At 40.3% G+C, this 22,643-nt stretch overlaps 1 protein-coding gene across 2 annotated transcripts in view; it reads right to left on the reverse strand.

Annotated features, from left to right (window-relative positions):
* Positions 1-22,643, reverse strand: part of MAST4 (microtubule associated serine/threonine kinase family member 4) — a 269,856-nt gene that overhangs the window by 175,399 nt on the left and 71,814 nt on the right. The window contains exon 1 of one of the 2 annotated variants that reach the window (XM_069880710.1): positions 2,640-2,739. The exons of the other annotated variant lie outside the window; for it this stretch is intronic. Coding sequence (XP_069736811.1) covers positions 2,640-2,678 — 39 coding nt within the window. The 5' untranslated portion in view covers positions 2,679-2,739. Of the gene's footprint in view, positions 1-2,639; positions 2,740-22,643 lie in introns of those variants that run through there. 2 annotated transcript variants of the gene reach the window in all.

Genomic DNA, 22,643 nt, shown 5'->3' on the forward strand with positions numbered 1-22,643 from the left:
TGTTGTGGGTATTTTTTTTTTAAACTTATTTTCAAGAGATACTGATTTCAACCCATGCTAAAATATACTTTGCATTTTTAGAAGCTGAAAGGAATGGTCCATTTTCTCCTGATGTTTCTTACAAATAAGATGTGTTCATGTAATTAAAGCCTCAGAATCTGCTCACCAAAAAGAAGCACATGCTACACATTCAGAAGGTTTTATTTTTTGTTGAATACAACCAATGTAAGTAACTGGACATAAAGGAACAGGCTGTATTAAGATGAAATAGGTGTACACATTCCGGATGCAACAAATTAAAGGCTCAGTTTCTCTCTTAAAAAGCCTGTAAACCAGAAAAAACCTTCCACATACCAACCCCAGAAGATTTATCCAAGTCTACATATTTACTTAAGGCTTGTATTTTGAGCTTCAATTCAAGCTGCTTCCTGACTTTTTTTTTAAACTCAGCATGATGGTGCATGGCATTAAACACAAATACATCAGGTTCCCGTCTAAAAGGAAATGGTTTGTGTGTCCTGTAAATCAAGCTTTGAAGCAAATAGTGTACAAACAGAAAAAAAGAGCAGTTGCATTAATCTGGCTTTTAAATTAACATTTGCTTTTTCCTGTTATGTGACAGGTTTTATCTTAAATGCACCTTCACCTAAGAAAGGACACAGCTTTTAAGTAGGTACTCCTGCTTTTATCATTTCTACTTGCAACCAAAAGAAGTGACAAAGTCATACCAAGTTAACTGACCTTTCATTGAAGATCATAGGTTTCTCGGAACAGTCTTAACGCAGAACCTTCCCTTTCTTTTAATTAAAAAGAAAAAAAAAAAAAACCAACAAAATCCTGAAAGTATCAATAACATAAGAAAAAGAAGAGGGGACAAAAGATAGATGGATTACTCCCACAGAACAACGTAACAGCGGAAGAATTTAGGGTTTTTTTTAAGTATAAGAACTACTACTATAAAATAATCCACTCATTAGTTCATGATATACTATAAAAAGCAAGCACCTGCCAAGCAGACAACTCTTGAGACTTCTTCTAATCAGCAAGTACTAATAAGAACTAAACAGGGGCTACGCTTCTTGCTACATGTCCTATCATTTGCTTCCCAGAGCTCACAAATTCATCACATCACTCTAGGACAGTTGTGTGGACAACAGATAAAAGATAAAACCAGAGCTAAAGTAAAGAGAGCAAGAGAACAATAGGAAGATAGATTCATTTCAGGGTCTAATGAATACAACTTGAGAGTAAATAGGATTTATCCCCCTACATCTTTCTCTAGATGATAGCATGTTAACATGAACACTTCTGACCACTTGTTGGTTTTCTCCACTCTGGAATCAGACTCTAATGACAGTCATGAGGGACTCAATCTTTGACAACAACTTACTACCGAATGCACTGCAAGTGAGAGTCGGTCTTTCTGGTACAGATTATTAACTATATAGCTTTTAATACTCCTAAGTGATCATGTAAGCATATGCAACAGTAAGCAAGTACTGTGTGAAATATTCTTGGTATCCATACAAAATTACTTCAATAAAGTTACAGAAGATTTTTTAAAAAATAACACTTCTAAAAAACAAATCACACCTCAAAATTAATATTTGCAGAACTCAACAAGAGGCTTTCATATTACGGTTTAAGTTTTCCCTTAATCAGAACAGACTGGTGTTCAGTTCTTGTCAAAAGGCAGAAATCCGGTTTACACTACTCGACGGATTACAGCAGGTTTAGCAGGAGGAAATCCCGTTTCACTGTGAAGATCTACCTCTCGAAACTTTCAAATCCGCGCCTTTAAAAGCTGTTAGCAGCAGCCCTAACCTGCAGCAGAGATTCTCCTACCCATCTTATAACCAATTAATAGAAAAGATTTAGTATTTAAGGACTCAATAAAACCTCGGAATTAGTTTATGAAAGTTACTCACTTTCCACAGACAAATGCTATCACACAGAAAGTTAAAGAAAAGCTAGCAGATTCTTAAAAGGCAATGAGGCCCCAGAAAGTTTTACGGCAACAACATGGGCTACAGTCTCCGTTAGATGGACGAAGAGAAGCAGAAACTGTCACACTCGTTCAGCACCGAGTAAAGGCGCCGATCGGAGAGGGCTCACGAAAAGTTCCGAGCAGCGCAAGTGTGGTGCGTTTCAAATACCATGAGCAGCTCTACGTTACTTAAGTACAACGATCCCAGACATAAGGAGGTTTTCCTCTTCACCGTCCTCCCATTGAAACATTGCGGATGTAAAGGAAAACAAAAGAAAGGAAGTACATTCATCGCAGGGAGCGACTTGAGCGAAGGGGCTCCGCGAACAATGGGCCAGCAATGATGTATTTTGAGGTGGTGCTCCATTTTGGTCAAAGAGTGATAAAGTCCCTGCACCCCGCGCCGGCCGCCACGCTCTTTACGAACACGAGTTGCGCGGGGGCTCGGCGCCGCCGGACAGCCGCCGGGCTCCGGGGGCGCTCGGCACGGCGGGGGCTTCGTCTCCCCGACTTCGCGGACGCCGGCGGGAGCGCAGCCAAACTTTCTCCCCGCCGCCCCCCCCCCCCCCTACCCCTCCCAACCTCGCCCGCCCGGGCGACGCCGCTGAGAGCGCGGCCCGGGGCGCCCCCGGCGCGGCGCCCCGCTGCCCACCTGCAGCCCCTGCCGCCGCAGGGCGCTCGGCTGGTCCATGCCGCCGCGCGCCGCCCGCCCCGCTCCGCATCTCCCCGCAGCGCCCGGCCGCTGACATCACGGCCGCGACGATTGGCGCCGCCGCCGCACGTGACGGAGCGGAGCCAAACTTCGGCCCCCCGGCCGCCCCCGCTGCGCCGCCCAGCCCGCGGCGACACCCGGCTCCGCGCCCTCCCCACCGCTACCCCTCGACACGGCTACGGCCACCCCTTCCCCTCGGCTACGCCTTCCCTTCCACCCGGCTCCCCCTCGTCCCGTCTCCCCCTTTCCTCTCGTCCCGTCTCCCCATTATCCCCGTCTACGTCTCCCCTTCAGCCTGGCTCCCCCTTCCCCTCGCCCCGTCTCCCCCTCGCCCCGTCTCGCCCTGACCCCCCATTTCCCCCTGTCTCCCCCTTCCCTCTCGCCCAGTCTCCCCCTCTCCCCAGCTCCCCCTTCCCCCAATCTCCGTCTCCCCGTTCTCCTCGCCCCGACTCCCCCTCTCCCTCGCCCCGACCCCCCCATTCCCCCGTCTCCCCCTTCCCTTCGACCCGGCTCCCCCTCTCCCTCGCCCCGTCCCGCTTTCCTTCCACCCGCGGCAGGCGAGAGGCAGGCGACAGCCGAACGATAAGTTCGCGCTTAATTGTAAAACGCAGCAACCACGCCAATTCCGACTTCATCAGAAACTGCCCCTCCGGGGTTTTGGAGCGGGTGGGAACCGGGGGTACCCGCATCGCTCAGCTGATGCTCCCGCACAAATCGGGGACGTCTAGATTCTAGAAGGGGAAAAAGGTATTCGACTTTCCTCATTGCCTAAGTGGCCAGTTAAACGAACCACTGATTTTTCTTTTTTCTTCCAAAAGCTGTGATCGTGCTATTAGCCACGGTATCAGCAGATTAGGCTGTGTCATTAAAAAGATCTTTCCAGATTTAAGAACCCAAGTAACTGAGTAAAATGCATTGCATTATATGTTCAAAAACAATCACTTGTCAAATACAAAGTATCAAGAAAAACAGCCCCATAAATATCATAAAATCATAGACTACTTTGGGTTGGAAGGGACCTTGCAGTCCAACCCCCTGCCATGGGCAGGGACACCTCCCACCAGCCCAGGCTGCCCCAGGCCCCATCCAACCTGGCCTTGAACACCTCCAGGGATGGGGCAGTCACAGCTTCCCTGAGCAACCTGTGCCAGTGTCTCACCACTCTTACAGGGAAGAAATTCCTCCTTATGTCCAGTCTAAATCCGCCCCTCTCCTAGTTTACAGCTATTGCCCCTCATCCTATCACCGCAAGCCTTTGTGAACAGTCCCTCCCCAGCTTTCCTGTAGCCCCTTCAGGTACTGGAAGATTGCTGTAAGGTCTCCTCGGAGCCTTCTCTTCTCCAGGCTGAATAACCCCAGCTCTCACTCAGCCCATCCTCGTATGGGAAGTGCTCCAGCCCTCTGATCATCTTTGTAGCCTCCTCTGGACCTGTTCCAACAGAACGCCTATATATTTTCCAGCTAGGAATCCTCATCTGATCTTACTTAAAATTAGCTTTCACACTATAAAATCTGAAGGCAAGGTATCCTTCCCTCCCTACAAAACCACAGGTGTAAAAGCTACAACAGGCTGCCAGAAACCGTAAACAGAAGTCAAACATAAAGAGGACCAGTATTCCTACAGCAAACATTTAAGAAATGGTACAAACTCCATTTCAGCTTTTCTTTGCATAATTGAACTTATTATTTCTACAACAGTGCGTCTGTTTTACCTAGAGCTATCATCCTAATTAGATGGCTTTAAGGATTTTTTCCATTTCAGAAGTCTGATTCTATGAAAGACACCACAACGCGTAACAGCAGAATCCATCTGCAGGAACTTCCAAATCCATGCTTTATTACAAAATGCAGGTATACCTGCAGACAGCAAATTCTAATATATAAGGGTTTTTTTTCCACAGAAAACAATGCCCCTCAAACCACTTCTAGGGAGCAGCAAGGACGAAGGAAGACAAAGGTATGTTTCTTAATAAAGGATATAAATAGAGATAAAAATCAAGGTTAGCATTCACCCATTAACAGCCTAAGATGAGGATTATGACAATCACACCCTCAAACCTAGTATGAAAAAGAAATATTGATTTCCTGTCAGATGGCATCATTTTGAGAAGTGTTCCATGTACATTCCATAGTAGTAAAAACTGCTAGGGGCAAAAGCATTTAGAACAAAAAATGAAGGACTGCTGAAAGGATAACACTGAGCAGTAACAGCTTATCTGAAGAACAGATACAAAAAAGGCTACTCTATTCGCCCCCCCCCCCCCTTTACTTCGTATGACTGAAATGCATTAACATTATTGGTTTTTACACTTCTACAATAAAAGAAAATTTCAGCACTCTCACTAAGATACATTTCTGAGACCTCCAACTATATTATTTCTAAAAAAATAGGCAATTTTTATCAGACTTAGTAGAGTGACATTGACTGGACACGTTTTCCCTTCCCTGTCTCTCTCCTTCTCCAGGCTCCAAATGATTCCATAACATCAGGTCAATGGCTTAAACTTAGCCATTACTGATTTCAGTTACAAGACTGGAGCTGTAGTGAAGTTCAGGAAGAAAGGAGAAGCTTGTACTAACCAAAACTCCAGCTCCACAACAGGGAGACAGTAAATTCAAACACATTGATGGATTTCTAGATTCATAGGCCACAAGGTAGCATTGTAAGCATAAAGTCTGACCTCCTCTATTACAAAGACTACTCAACTTGCCTGACAATTTATTTTTGAAGTATAATGTCTCTTTAAACAGCATGGCAAACCAGTGGAAGCTTTTTCACTTTACAGAAACAAACTGAAAAGTGACAAGATCTCACCTCTGTGAAACAAAGGGAAAATAGTTATATTACAGATACCTAATATACAACGTAACGTCCAATATGTAATAATTAATATATAGTTATCTCCTCTGGGTTCTTCTCAATACTCTTCTTTTCCTATTTACACTTCAAAATGCCATCTTTTCTTTCTTCTTTGTTAACACTTCAAAACTTTCTCCCAATCATTTATATCCGTACACACTCATACCCCATCTTTTCTGAATTTCTGCTTCCAAAGACAACACAGGCAAATGAATCATAATTTAAATGCTACTGTTGTGCTTCCAGTGAGGACAGCAAAAATGAAATTGAGGCAATCACCAAAGACTGTCAAATTTCAAGGATAAAAAGCAAAACCTTTCCATTTGTCTCTCCTGACATACCATAGGGTTCACCTGCAAGGCTGTTTGCATTTACGTACTCAATCTATTTACACAAGCTTTATTTAAATCACTGAAATATAAAACCTCTCAATGCACAATTTATCAGTTCTTTTAGAAGTAAATGGTACCGAAGTGTAGTTTGTTTTGTTCCAACAATCATTTTGGCATATCTAACTACACATAACTGACTAATGTAAATGTATGAGTTCAAAACGTTCTATCCCATCTAGCTGAGGTCTACAAGGCACAAAAAGTTCTGTGAATTACATTACTTGAGCAGTAACAGCACAAAAAAGACATACCAACAAGCAATGAGTCACTGACAGGCACAGATGCAGAAGGTCCACAACCTAACAAACCACCTCAAGTATCACCTAAATCATAATTGTATACACGAGCAATTTACAGCAAGAATTATAAGCAGGCAAAGTGAAAGTGTCACCTATGTGAAGAAACTTTCCAACTAGACCAACAGGTTACTTTGTTTTGCGAGAGGCTAAGGATCACTGGTACAGTTACCTAAATAACACTGGAAGGCAAGAAAATGAAATAGAGAAGACTCCCTTCCAGTGGAAGATGAGATGAATCCCAAGCACAAAAGTACAAAGCAACCTTAAAGTGCATCAGTGCGACTTCTAAAAATTGTATTTTCCTAAACTTATGCTGTATTTTATAAAGGTGTATTGGAATGTACTGAAAGGCAGAGATTTGCAACTAACAAGGCAAGCAACAACTAAATTTTCTCCTGACATATCCCTCCCCCTCTTTAAGCTCATGAAGCAACAAGCTGCTCCCAACAAAGGAGAGACTGGGCAAACAATAACTGGAAAAACGAAGACAAAATTGCCTCACATATTGAGCAACTTCACCAGGAAAATAAAGCTAGGAAAGGAAAAGGTAAAGAGGTTATTTGTGCAGTGTTAGAAGCCTGTTGGTCTTGTGCTCAGAAGGAGGCTCCAGCTTTTGAAAAACCAACCCTCTCATGTAAGGATTTACAAGAGGAATTGGACAAAACAGCGTTGAATCATTTAAAGGAGAAACTAGAACTGAAAAGCAGAGAGCTGCAAATTATAAACAGGAATCTGAGAATTTAAGCCAGCAAGCTACTAGCTTGGAAAGTACTCTCAGAGCCTGTAATTGGGAGCTTGTGAATGTCCAGCAGGAGAAGGGGAAGTTAGCAGAGCGTCTGTGGCAAGCTGAGCTTAGAGAGCAAGCCTTAAAAACTAAGCTAAATTTGTTGTTATCCCAACTACCATGCTCTAATGCCTCAAAGAAAATACAGAAGTTGGTGGTGATAGCTGATCCTGAAACATGGGATGGAGATATCTGGAATTCAGATAGTGAGGATGATGATAGCGATGTAAGTAATAGCACAGTGACCATGAGGCCTGTTATCAAAATGGAGACTACTACCAAACCGGCAGCAGACAGCATCGGAGAGGAAACTGTGGTTAGGGTCAGAACAGTCCCCTGGTCACTGGCTGAGTTAGCCAATTTACAGGAGAAGTTTGCAAGGAAACCCCAAGAATCAGAGACTGAGTATATGTGTGGAGAGTTGCTGAACCGGAAGGAGATCGTATTATGCTGAGTGATCAGGAAGCTGGTGGATACTGGGGACCTGGTGTGTTTCCAAATTTAATTCCAGGGCAAGACAATAGGTCTCTGACAGCCCGTGCAGCTTATTGGGCTGGAGGCATTGTTCCACAGGAGCAAGGGGATCCCTTTGCAACGAACACCCCGTGTTTCTCCAATTTATCATCGTCCATACAGAAGGCTGCATGTATTCAAGCTATGTATGAGCAGGGGCTAACATATAATTCTCCCATGCTCGCCCCAGTGGATCCAGATAGACTGACCCCACTGGTAAGAGGGTTACCGGATAGTCTGAAGTCATACTTGGCAGGCATTCAGGATCAGATACGGCAGGCAGTGCAAGCTCAGGAGTTTTGTAGGGATGCTCAGCAATGACGAGCGCAGGCCATTCCTACATGGAATGAGGTAATCCAAGAAATCTTAAGTTATGGTAGGACAATGGGGTGATTGATCACTAATTCTCAGCCACGTGAGCCCAGGGAATCTTATTGGAGGATACGATTCCTGGATACTAATGTTGCTAGAAGCTTCAGTGATCCCTTCAAGGGAATCATGAGTGGCACCACAGAGCCCCTGCAGGTACTTATGGTAATAAAGCTGGTGTGGGACGGAATTATCTTTATCAGCAGATGGTCAGCGCAGGCATTCAAAAAACTATGTTGCAACATGCTTCTGTGGCAGAATTAACACAACTGCTACAGGCTGTGACAGGACAGTGTCCCAAACCCCCTGGCTTACCCTCTGTTCCCACTGCTCCTTCTCCCTCAAGGCAAGCAGAAGAACAAAGGAATTAGATCCAGTTGGAGGACTCTAATCAAAAAAACTCCATTTCCCAGGCCAGGTGGTGAGCCATCCTGAAGCTTGGGTTCTGGCCATACAATGGCTCATGAGACCACTGGTGCTAAGACTCTGTTAAATACTCCTTCCCCCACTATTGTTTTACCTGTCAGCAGCCAGAAAACTTGTCTGGAATTTCTGATAGATACAGGTACACAAGTATCAGTGTTGTCACAAAAGACAGCTAAATTATTAGGCATAAAAGGTGGCTAACCTTACATTGAAGTTATGGGAATTGATAATATAAAACACCAACGTCCGCAGCACTTGTTGGAATTGGCTTACCAGGACAAATGAAACAGTGCCTTATACGGGTTTTGATTGGTGCCACCCATGTAAACATTTTGGGTTTTGATTTGTTACAGGGAAGACAGTGGAAACTCCCTGATGGTGCAGTTGGGAGTTTCGCTCATAACACAAATCCATTAGAATTTTCCCCTGAACCACAGGTGAATCGGGCATCTGTGAAACATATTTCCTTACTGGAAGTTTCAATTCCTCTCCCTAATTCTAAATTAACTAATGTAAAGCAGTATCCACTTCCACCTGTGGCGATAAAAGGAACTGACGGGGTAGTGCAGGATTTAGAAAACCAAGGTATAATATCACCAGCACTCCCCATACAATTTGCCCATTTGGCCAGTAAAAATGCCAAATGGGGACTGGAGATTGACAGTTAAACAGCTAAATGCTAATACCGATCCCCTGACAGCTGCAGTACCAAGTATTGCCAAGATAATTGTTAAAATCCAAAGCCGTAACCACCAGTGGATGGCTACATTGGATGTTAAGGATATAGTTTTTTATGATTCCTCTGCGAGAGGAGGGTAAAGCTCATTTTGCACTTACGTAGAAAGAAGTTCAGTATCCCTTTAACAGACTTCCTCAAGGGTATAAACATTCCCCAACTATCATTCACAACACACTAGCAAAAGCATCCCAGGAACATAGCTACCCTGAAGGCGTAGAGGTGTACCAATATATTGATGATACTCTAATAGCTCGAAACAACGAAGAGCAGGTGTCAGTGGCAATGCAAACAATAGTGGATAAGTTAGAATCTTTAGGGCTAGACATTCATCCTTCAAAAAGACAGGCTTCAAGAAGAGAAGTTAAGTTCTTGGGAGTGTGGTGGATTAAGGGAATGGTGAGAATCCCTTCAGATAAAGTTGCAACAGATATAGGAAGGTCAGGCTCCCACATCTAGGAAGGATTTGCAACAACTGTTGGGAACCTTAGGGTACTGGAGGAATCACATACCTGGGTTTTCTAGCACTGCTCAACCATTATATAATCTTTTAAGGAAAACAAGTAAATGGGAATGGACTGCTGTCCATTGAAATGGTGATTTGTAAATGGTGGAATGGAATGTCAACTGTAATGTATTAGAAACAAGATTAACAACAAAGATAATGATAATGACCCTTATCTTCTTGTCTGCCAGAGTTGTTGAGATTGACCACTCAGATATGGCCACACTCGGATGTGGTGACTCTGAGTGGGCTGGATCTCATCTCCCCCCCACCAGATACGCAATGAGGCTCCAGGAATGAAGTGCACTTGTCATTTCAGGGAAACTATGGGTATGGAAACAATTGTGGGTATATAAAGTTCTCTGAAATCACTGATCAGGAGAAGCACTCTGATGACAAATCCCAAGTCTTCTCCAGCGCTGAATAAAGTGTACCTGTCTTAATGGTTAAATTAACTATTAAGCATAAGCTTCTTTGTTTCACCATCAACATGCCCTGGACTTGCTGGCAGAGGAACTTAAGGTTTTTCAACAGTTAGATCCCATACATCCAACACACCCTACACAGTTGGAGTGGGGATATAGTGAACATGGATCTCACTGCAACCTATGGCAGAAGGAATCAGATGGAACTCAGCAGCCTGCGGCTTTTTATTCTCAATCTTTTAATGATACTGAGAGTCGTTATACTGATTTGGAAATGGGACTTTTGTCACTGGTGAGGGCATTGCAGCAGACAGAGTGTTTGTGTACAACTGAGAAGGTAATAGTTAAGAGGAGCTTTTAGTTTGTTAGATGCTCTTAAGGAAGGAAAAATTCCTCCTGAAGGGATAGCTCAGAAGCCCACTGTGAGGAAGTGGTATGTATATCTCATTGGAACAGGAGACATTCTAAAAGAAGAAGGAAGTGTAAAAACCTCTAAGTTTCAAAAGGATGTAAACCTGGCAGCTGTGTTTAAGGCACAGACTCCTAATCCATCCCTAATCAAAGAAGCCCCTCCTTTGACAAAGACAGTAATTTAGAGGGTATGTGGTATACTGATGCCTAATCTCACAGAGAAGGAGGATCTTGGAAATATAGAGCTGTAGCTCTGCAGGTTAATACCAACAGGTAGTTGAAGGGGATGGTAGTGCTCAAATAGGGGAGTTAAGAGCTGTGCTGCTAGCTGCCCAAAATGGAGTCACTTATATTTATACTGATTCATATGCAGTATTTATATACTGCATATTTATAAACTATTTATATGCAGTATTTATATATGTGGCTGTCTTATGGGAGCCACAGAATGGATAAGCCACTGGGAAACAAATGACTGAGTGGTAAATAGAAATCCAGTATGGCAAGCAGAGTTATGGAAGCAACTGTTAAAAATTGGGAACAAACTATTGGTACATGTAGGTTGGGTGAAAGGACATGACTCTTCTAAAACTATCCAGGCTAGGTTTAATAACCAAGTAGACGATTTAACCCATATTCGTGCTATCAGCATTTCTCCATGGATTAAGATAGAAGATAATGGAGATGGTTGGCAGAGGTTGTTAGAATGGTTGCATATAAAACGGGGACACTCAGGCACACAAGATCTGTATCAGGAGGCATTGGCTAGAAGATGGCTGGCAACTCAGGAAAAGTGTACCCAGATAATTACGGGACATGCCTCATGTCATTTGAGATTAACACAGGATCACCCCACAAAAGCTCCACCTTTGCATATTTGTGATTGAAAGACACTGTGGCAAACTTGGCAGATAGATTATGTGGGACCATTTAGACCCTCCAGCAGCAAGAGATATATAGTGGTAGGTGTGAAGTAATTTCAGGAATTACCATGGCTACCTCTGTCCCAAAAGCATCAAGTAATTACACAGTGCAGACTCTCCAGGAATGGTTTGGAGTGCTTCCCCTCCTGGAAGAGATACAGAGTGACAATGGCTCACATCTCACTTCCCAAGTGGTACAGGACTGGGCGAAAGAGGAAGGAGTGCATTGGACCTTTCATACTCCATACTACCCCAAGACCAACAGAATAGCAGAACACACTACTGGTTTGGTCAAGAAATATGCCAAAACAACTGAGGTGAATTGGAACCTCCGTGTATCCAAAGCAGCATTTCTGATCAATAACCAATGGACTGGTGGTGGGAGTCCAAAAATGAAAGCCTTTTTGTCCTCAACACCAACCTTAGTTCCCATAGATAACAGGAAATCAGGCCAACATCCTGATATACGTCATTCTGGACAACCAGTCTTGGTAAAGCTGCCTAATACTGGCAACGTTCCAATGATACTGACCAAACCCAAAAACATTTATACATGGGAGGCTCAGGATTACTTTGGGAAAACACAGATTCTGGAATTAAAAAGTGTAAATAAGACATACATAACTCAGAAATAACTTCTTAAACATTTACTTTGTGTACATTTCTATACCTCTCTTTTTCAAGTTTCTCAGTGCAACAAGCTTAACCTCATCTGGAAAAGTATGGGCATGTTAAAAAGGTTGCAAAGGAAAATGGCACAAGGCTAGCCATGGAATTTAACAGAAGGAAAACTGAAACATCAGAGTATGAACCATATTAGTATATGGCAAAAAGGCTTTTTATTTTGAAACTGAAATCCCAAGGCTGCATCAAGTTCAAATCTACCTAGACCCTTTAAGTTCAATAAGCTTGTATTCTCAGCAAAATATTTTTAATCTGTTCTCAGAGTGAAGCACAAACATCCTAGCAGATTCTTAACACAGTTTATACGTAGCAATGATGGATCATTCAAAATACAGTGCTCCTGTCTCACCACAAATGCAAAGGCTCACATAAAACTAGCACAGATTCTGGACACCCAAACCTAAGTACCTCAATGCTTCATCTTCTTCACTGTACACAGGAATGACTAAAATATTTCTGCTTTACACGGGTATTCAGTGCTGCAAGTAGTGATGCAGTATGTACCTCCAAGACATACGTTCATTAGCATTCATTATAACCTGCTTACCACCCAAGAAAATAGTGTCTACCCTTGCAATGTAAAAGGAAACATCAGGTTTAAAATAAAACAGAAAACAGGTATACAGAAATCTCATCTCAGACAAGAAAACAAACAAAAAAATTGTCAGGTGTATGTTCTTGATCACAAAGATTTATTTCATCCATGCAACCACAGAGACTGGCAAACCCAGAAGGATATCAAGTCTCTAATGAATAATACTTGAGAGCTCACTCTGTAAAGCCTTTCAGAGCCTATGGCAGTGTAGCTTCCTATGAAAATGCGAATCAAAATCTGTCAACATTGTTGACCATTTCACAGGTGGTCCCACTTGGATTATTTCATCTTAAGACAAACCATAGGTCTCAAAGTTTTCAAACACAAAAATGTATATTGGAGACTTTTGAAGTTATTTTTAAGTATGGATTAGAGCATAAACTGTCAAGGGAAGATGACATTACACTTCGACAAAGGAGCCCAAGGTTATGTTTCTGAATGGTCATGAGAGAACTCAAGCCGCCTTTATGTGCCATACCAAAATAATCATACTCTGCACATGAGTGAGAAATCATAACACAGATCACATTTCCATTCTGTAGCACTCTGAAAAATAGATCCAGTTCCTAAAGAAATTTACTTGATATTTTACGTTGATATTACACTGATATTTACTTGATATTTTACGTTGAATATCAAGCACCCTATACAGACACACTACATTATTTCCTACCCCACACAAAAAAACTGTAAAAAAAAAAAAAAGTACAAAAAAAAACCTGCAAAAAAACCCAACTGTAAAACCAGCTATATTATCCCATATTTTTCAACCCTCCTGTACACAATATACCCACACCAAACCTTCCATACTGTCACTCCACAGTGCTGTGGTACAAAGATTTCATCAGAAATCATAATGGATATCAGATCATCATCAAGTGAAATTAGAGCAGATTGAAAGCCAAAGCCACATATGATACTGGGAGCTGGAAGATGAGCATGTTTTTCTTACATCAGTTTAAAAAACCATTGTAGAAGTAAATCACAGTGAAGATGATCTTTAAAGAATTTTATACAGATCAACACCCAGCCATCTTACATAAATCAGAAACTTACTAGTATCACTACCTACTGTTACATTCCTGGAAAGTTTTCTTTAATGAAATGCTTTCAGTGTTTTCTGAAAAAAAGACTCTGGAAACACACTATCCATCTGCAGCTTGTTCCTTAAGTGTTCTGAAAGCTCTGTTGCTCTGTGAAGTGTCACTGAAATCAGCAACAGCATTGGAAGCAAGACTTCTCATCAAAATTAGCAGCCCAAACTGGCAGACCCCACACTTATGCAGTCACTGAGACAGGGCAGCTATAACTCACCCAAAGGAGGAGATAGGTTTTCAGTCTGTATGTGCAGACTTGGGGACAGAACTTTGGCTCTACAGTACATACAGCAAGCAAGAATTTCCTCTTTCACAACCACAGGAAGGCTTGTTCTTCTCAGTATTAACAGTGAAGTTCATCTTCGTTCATCAATATTTGTTCATCTAGGGCATATTAGCCAGCTTTATCATACACTCTCTGAACGTGGTCATGAAAATCTACCACTTTGTTTTCATGATTTATTTTCCAAGATCCCATTTACCCACAGAAGCTATGTAGTGATACACAAACTCATACGTTACATAGGAAACAGGGAAAGCAATTGTCCCTTCTCAGCCTGTTAGGAGCAAGAGGTGCCTTGTTCAAAATTGAGATCAGTGAAGACAATTCATTAATAATTATTAACATACACTGCAATTCTAAGAAACAAATTCATTTAACAGAATCTAGTAACATCCACAACATCGTCACTAACTACTAAGGCAGCATAACAATTCATATACAATTTTAGACACTGCAAACAATACACGTTTTAATATTGAGAGATCTACACAGCCATTTATGCCCCTGTATATATTTGCCTAATGTCTCTTTTAAGGGCTTAGAAAAAGTATGGAATAAATCCTCCACATGAAACCAACAGCTCCTTTTCAGGGCTCAACATGGTAACCAGTAACCATCAGCAAAAGCAAACAGACATGCATCGGCAGCCAAATGTTTTCAAGGTACTGCTTCCTATGAGTCCCCAGCTGCAGCACTGCGAAGTCATTGCTGGACTGACAACAAAAGTGTGAGCTCTTAGCAGTATTTTACTATACCCTCTTCAGTATTACAATCCTGCTCTCGAAAACAGAGCAAAGCACATTGCTCCTTTTACATCTCTTCTACATTCAGAAGACTTCAGGGCAATAAATACTGTATAGATTGATAAAGTGCTATTCAGTTTGTGTTTCCCTTCACCACATTACACAAAAACATGATGAGACAAACCAGGATGGCTTGCTGCATATCCAAGAGAGCAGCACTAGGTCCAGCAATGCATTCACATTCACTATTCTTGTGAGCCATTGTGTACTCAGAATACACATCAGGGAGAAATTCAAGATTCCTTAGTAAGCAAAATCCTCTCCCTCTATAGCTGATAAATCTGCAGAACTGGCAAGCCACAGGCCAGTGTAGGGAAGCAACTATTTCTCACACATAAAGAAGAACAGTTGACAGATTGTTTCTTACAAAAAAAAAGAAAATATTATTTTCCAATTATACCTTAAGGTTCTTGAAAATAAATAGCTTTCTTATACTAAAGCACATACACTTTGCCAACAGTCTCGATTATATATGTAAGAGTAGCCATGAAGAAAGGATGCAGGTTCCATGGGCAGCACAGGTACACTGGCTTTTCATGCCACCTGCCGGACAAAATCCTACTTGCACCAACCCATTTTTGGTTTAGCTATTTAAAGGGCTTAGAAAGATAATAAATCAGTCATGAAGGTGTCACAGCAAAACTAATCTTTGCAGAAGGAAACTCTTTTTTTTGCTTAAGTTTTAAATAAGCAATCAACAGGAGAACGTCGGCTACAACAGACATTTCAACTTCAATGGGTTTGCCTTTTGCATCAAATACTGTGTTTCTTATTGCAGCAAATAGCATAATGCAACCAAAACAGCAAGCCTTCAATTTTCCAAGTTTTCCATAACTATACAACAGAATAAAGTAAATTTATTTCTGAGAGCACAGGCACATTGTGAGTACAGTGTTTCTCTCACGGATCCCTTTTCAACAAGAACCGAGAAATTACGTGCATACCAAATTGTTCTTACTTTTTAAAATGATTACTGAACTACTTGTCTCAGTATTTTCCTGAGGAATGCCAAACAACATATATACAGCGGTTATGCCATTTTAAATCTGAAAGTGTGTAGTTGCACAAATCTAGTTATGTTTTCAAAGAACAAATAAAAAGAACTCTCCAAGCTGAGGGATTTTCTAACAATCAGCTCAACAGAATAATTTAGATTCTGTATATGGAGGAGGAAGCAAATTTAAAAAAAAATCATGATAAAACAATAACAACAGCAATTACATTCTGAATAATCCCTTCTAGATACTTAAAAGTTTGGTTCTTATGTGAAAACAGTAACAGGCAAGCTGTGTTCCAACATTATTAAACTTTGGAAAGTTTTAGGTTCTTGTTTTATATTCAAATCACTCTGAACAATTATGCATCTAGTCTCCTTTATTATGATGCCCCATTTTCCATTTTAGAAGCATGTCATCTCAACACCTGCAATAATGCAATATTTTCTCAATGACATAACATGTTACGGTATCTCTCCCTTACAATAAGAAGAATTAAACATCTTTGTTTTGGCCATTCTTTCCACCGTAAGATTCAACACTCCCCACTACATGGTCATTCTTCTTCACAAGAGCACTCTCCTTCATTACAGAACAGTGGTTCTACTTAAATTTTTCAGTTGGTAAAACTGCATCTGCTTTTAAGCCCAGACACTTAAGAGATAGCAGTGCATCCTTGTCATCACAGATGATAACATTTTATTCATCTCAGCATTCAAATTAATAGAGAAGGTAGTTCACCTTGCCAAAGTCTTGACTCCCCATAGACCTAAGATCCATTAGAAATCAGACAAACTACAGGAGTTTGGAATAAAAGAGAATGCTCTCCTACTGATCACTAGTTTTAATTTGTCCCATATTTGGTAAGAATAGCATGTACAACAAGCATGCCAAAAGAATATTTATCCACAGTTAAAGGTTTCTGATTGATGGGAATGGTTAGACTCGATGATCCAGTGGGTCCTTTCCAACTTAGTGATTCTATGATCATACTAGGGAAGTATACGCTTTCACTGGCCACATAATTCAAGTAACACAACTTTCACTCTTTTTTGAAAAGATAACCTAAGACAGAATTAGGAATCTGTGATCAGCCAAGTGTACATCACTATCAAGTTCCTCTGTGTTACAAAGCCAATCTCATTTCTGAATTTAACTGACTGCACACTGAATATCTTCCACTACACCACATAACTGCAGATATTCACCAATGATCAAGAGGTTAAATGCATTCATGAGAGAGTAGCAGATAACCAGTCTCCCGCGGATTATTACATCTTTTACTGAAGGGACAGCAGGTTGACTAGAGCACTTATCCCAGTTTCTTAATCTCCACAACATGATGAAAGAAAATTCTTAATAGATACGATGATCTTACTGTACTATTGCTTTAACAAAATATGATGGAACTGTATATTGATGTATGAACCACAATAGGGCATATTTTGATAGAAAAAGTAGAACTCTTCTAGCTTTACTGAGATGAAAACAGAGCTGATGATCAAAATCATCAGTCCACTCTGACAGCATACAGAAGAGTGGAACAAACATGGTGACTGTGTCTCACCAGTGAAGTTAGGGCAATTTAAATTGCTGTTATATCAGCCCAAAGGAGGGCTTGCAGGAATATTAACAGGTAATGTAAGGTTTAAAGAAAAAATAAAAATCAGAGTCCACATTCCCACCTGCTTCCACAGGACAAAAGTGCAATTTACAGTAAGACATCTGATTTCACATGAATGTACAAGGAAGTCTAACTAAAACCCAGACTTACAAACAACGGCAGCATATGCCAAACTGTGGCAGTTAACCTACTTAAATTTTTCAGTTGGTAAAACTGCATCTGCTTTTAAGCCCAGACACTTAAGAGATTAAGAGATAGCAGTGCATCATCCAACACAAAAGCAAGCTCTGCAGCATGTTCTCAAATTGAAAAATGCCTACAGAAAAATCCTTCCTTAAACACCTTTGCTTGTTTGGAACTAAGAAAAATCACCGAGAAATTTCCATTCCCTCCAGTGAGATCTGAATAAACTACATTTCCCCTCCACACTCCAGTGCCTCTAAGTCAGCAGGGTCATTCAAATCAGTTTGATTCTCTTTGTTTTGAGAGTTACAGCCATCATCAGAACCATGGGAGTACTTTAGCTTGAAGGATAAGAGTTACAGTTCCCATGCTGCGGGCTTCCACCGTCTGCTACATTACAGTCACTTTGCAAGTACCATAGGCATGAGAACATGTTGACATACAGAGAGAAAAAAAATATTACTTCATCAATTTGAAAATGTGCCTTATCTAGTTATCCCTTAATACAAGAATGCAGCCCCTCAACAAAAAAATTGAGCAGAAAGGTATATACCTCATCAGCTTCCAAGCACCCATCATTTTAGGCCAAACTTCACTAAGAAGTTTGAAGACTTTCAGTATTTGCGCATTCTGTCAACTGAAACTGCCACAGCAGAAATCAAATTTTCTACAGTGATAATTACTCTCTATAGTGATAATTACTCTCAAGCAGCACCAGGAAAAAAATTCTACAATGCCCAAGAATAAGTCTGACAGTATATAGTTTCACTACTAAGATTCAGATCAGTAGAGCAGTATCTTATCCAGAATAGCATTTTTTTTAATTAATCATCTCATCCTAATTATGCATAAGTACCAAATTGCTAAGACTATGGAGAACAGTCAGAGAGGTTGTAATTGCCCCATCAGAACTCCAAATAACACCCTAACCTACTGCTACTCACCTACGTAACACAGGGAGCACTCACTTTGAGGTTATCAACACCTCTAACTATGCCTTCAGATCCTGTATGCAGACAGCAGTAGTGTAGACTATTTCCCTATATTTACAATAGTATTCCCCCACACCTACTTTATATCATTTATTTCAAAGTCAGACCTGTGAGTGACATCAGTTTAAAATTTTATCATCCACTTCCAAGAATGGAAATCAGACCATCCACAGCAGAACTGTGGATCAGCACACATTCCTCAAGTTAAGGATAACTTCCTTGCAACTCATTATTAAATGTTTTCTCATTAAATGTTAAAAACCATAGATGAATCACTGTTTGAATTAACATGTTAACTGACTAGACAACAGAATCACAGTAGTCAGTTTTCTTCTGCTTTTTGTGTTGGGGACAAGGAAGCAGCATCATAGCTAAATTTTCCTAAATCCATCCCTGCGCCCATCACTTTTCATTCTTTTCCTGCTCTTCTTGTCCTTTTTACACTCTTTAGCCCCTTCCCATTTCCACTCCTACAAGTACTTTAAGGCTTTGCAGAAGCTTTTGATCTAAGGTCAGAGGTCCATCACTATATTCCCAAGTGCTATTCCTTGTCATCACAGATGATAACATTTTATTCAGTTACCCTCTAAGCAAAGTCCAACAAAAAGCTGAGAAAAGGTGTTTCCCCAGAAAGGCATCTAAACTTCAAACACTATAAATTATTACACAGCAATTTCTTCTGGTTGTATAGATCATTGCCAAACAATCATTATTCCCTTGTTTCTCATACGGCTAATTTTACGAGCATTAAAGTTCATGGACCCACTTTTCCAACACGTTCCACTTTTTGTCTTTTTAAGAGATATTGGAAACACAATTCTAGATGGCATTTTAAGGTAACCATCACTAGCACCACACACAGCGAACTCATATATCCCAGCAGTCTAGAAAAACAAGCCCTTATTCAGAGTCACTACTAACATGCAGTCAGAAGCTTCATTTCTAGGGGTGAAGCACTACAGTTAACCTAGCTTATTGATCTCAATTGTGCAGGTCCTGCAGATCAAATGGAACCCTAAAGAAGTAAGGTATGCTCAGCTGACAACACAGGCAGAGGAAGATCATGTTAACAGCTCATAAAAACTGGTTGTAGTGAGCCTTTTCACTGTTCAGTGAAAGTAGAAGCATGGTGTTCCTGTGCAAAATAGGGATGTATAGCTAGCTCCCACACGGGTTTTGTACTGTTAAAAGGATACAGAACAAGATTATATCTATTGTGCTATGCACTTGGGAGTATCATCTCTATTCAGTTCTAGAACACAGAAGCTTAGTGAGGCTGATGGGAGAGGACTTACTTCACCACATAGTGGGTGATGTTTCTAAGGTATGTTGGATATGCTTGCAAGACTTCTTAACCTAGGTTAGTCATCTACAGGAGATTATTATTTTACTGACTTTCTCCATTATTCTTTAACTAATGAAACTCTGCAGCACAAGATGTGTTCTCAATTCTCTATCAGAAGAAAGTTAACCCTGGTAATCACCATTTCTGTATTTCATCAACCAAGAGTTAACAAGAAAAGCATCAGAATTTTAAAAGCTGTTATTTTTAAGCAGACAATATAGAAAAGTAATCATATCTAGAAATCCATCAAGCAACTGAATCTACAAGTGTGTTTTAAACCCAAAGGTACAGTTACTATATTAAAAATAATGATATATACAAATACAGATATATCAATATTTGTGAAACAGAGCACCCAGTCATCAACTTCTTTCATCAGTTTCTCAGGAAGCATTACAGTTTCATGGCTCTGGACCAGGTCTACTCCAGGCTTTTGCTTTGTACAGATATTAAGCACAGAGAAGTGCTTAATAAAGACTCTCTACTACTAAATTAGAAATAACTACTGAATTAGAACTGCAATTTAAAAATTTGTTAGAAAGCAAATGCAGACAAAGAAACATGACTTCAAATACGTATTCATGGGTAAGGAGCTACTGAAATAAAATGCACAAGGGAGAACAACTCTCTAGTCTTAAAAGCTATAAGCAATTGAAGCATGGAAAACCTGCTACCATTACTTAGCAATTTCAGCATTTCATAGGAATAAATACTTTCAATTTAGAAAGATTCTTAGTGATTAGTCTTAGATGTTGAGCTGGTTTTAAGTCAGACAAGAAATATGGCATTCAAATCTATACAACTGCTTAGCATTCAAATAACTTCCTCAGTTCAGATTCAGTATTTCTGAAACCTAACTATTTGGGGAAATTTTAAGAGACAGATCCAAGATTAGCTACACAGGGAATTTATAACATGTCTTCTTCATGTTTCTGACAAGTGGCATCCTTATACATGCTTATTAATTTGCAGAGTATTAAACAGCTGCTCACAGACAAAATTAACAATGTTAAACCTGTATTCCTGGATAGAAAGAGCTAAAATCTAAAGCAATCCAAGTTTCAGCTGCAGGTTCCTCTTGCTCTCAAATAAGTTTACTTTAAAATCAGCTACACTCGATACTCCTTAGATAAAACTGAATGCAGACAATTAGTGATTTGAAAAATAGTCTACAACTCTAAAATTAAACATTTAAATAAAGGTCTTTTTAAAATTATGTGGTTTGACCAAGCAGAACTGATACTGTCATTCGCTTACCTAACCAATTAGTGTTTGTAAAAAATGTATTTTATTTGTTTGCAATCCTTTATTACCTAAGCTATAATTTTGCATCTTCTCAGGCAACAAATGGTTGCCTTGCATCTGGGGAATAGAACACCCAAAAGGGTGTTGGTGTGCTGTTTGAATACATGCAATTACTGGTAGTTACATTCTAATTAGCATAATTAGTTTTCAAACAGTTCTCATAACTGTCAACATTATGTCAGTTTAGCTGAAGTTAACAGACTCTTTAACAAAGACACTAATTTTCAGTATTATACTACTTAAAACAATGAAGGAAGCAATGCCTTTTCTGAAGAAGTAAAACTGCTTTTCATCGACACTGAACATTTCTTCTTTTGTTTTCTTTCAGCAACCCAATTAATAAAACAGCATTTTATATAATTACCACCCTCGAGGTTCCCTAAGACTACTCTTACAAATAAACATGGATAAAGTGGCAATAAAAAGCAAGCACACCAACATACATATGCTTGCAAATTCAGTCTTCTGTTGTTTTGGGGAAGGCAAATATACTTTGGCAGGAGTGGTGAGGTGGTGATGCTGAGACGATCAAGAGGTAAATCTTGAAAAAACTGAAGAAGTAAACAGCAGGCTAAAAAGCAGCAAAAGCTTCTAGTCATACCTAGACAAAACACCTCATCACTGCTTCCTAGGAAAGGACATAAGCCATTGATAAAAGCCCTCTTTCTAGTTTTGATAAGTTACTAAATACTATTTACAAGTAGTCAAAGATGTTCCATTATTAAACCAACCAAGAATTTAGACATTTCGCTCTCTTTCAAGTTTCCAAGAAGAAACAACAAGCCTTTCAGAGTTTTCTTTAATTCATACCATGAGTATTCATCTTCCACAACATAACAAACAGCCAAACTATGCTCAGTACTTGCCATAATGCTGAAGTTACACAACCAGTCCTCACTGTGAATTTAAAAGCCAAGTATATTACAATGTACGTGTTTCACTGAAGGATGAAATTTGGGAAAGACCAGAGGCAGCACTGCCAAACTCTGGACACTAAATGAGGCAGCAACTCTAACTCCTGAACCTCTTCATTGGAGAAGAAGCACTTTCAGGTGCCAATTCATTCTACCTCAAATTAGATGCCTGAAATCAGGCAATATGTTTGTCAGCCTATAGGACAAGAAGAGTCAGGTAAGGTAGCTCTATAAGAGTTTCCCTACACTCCCACAAAACTTAGCACTGAGACACACACTCTGAATTGCCTTCCATGAGCATGTATCATTTTCCACTGACTAGAGATGAAGAGACTGACCAGACCAATACTTGACCTGTAAGAACATCCTAAAGCAGAACTGCTCCACATCTTAGCTTCACCTTTATATATACTGCTGGAAGACATTCTGTATCATTTTCTTAATGTTTCTAAGTCAGTGTTAATACTTGCTAGAGACTCCC

Source organism: Phaenicophaeus curvirostris, chromosome Z (assembly GCF_032191515.1).
Source record: "Phaenicophaeus curvirostris isolate KB17595 chromosome Z, BPBGC_Pcur_1.0, whole genome shotgun sequence".
Classification (NCBI taxonomy): domain Eukaryota; kingdom Metazoa; phylum Chordata; class Aves; order Cuculiformes; family Cuculidae; genus Phaenicophaeus; species Phaenicophaeus curvirostris.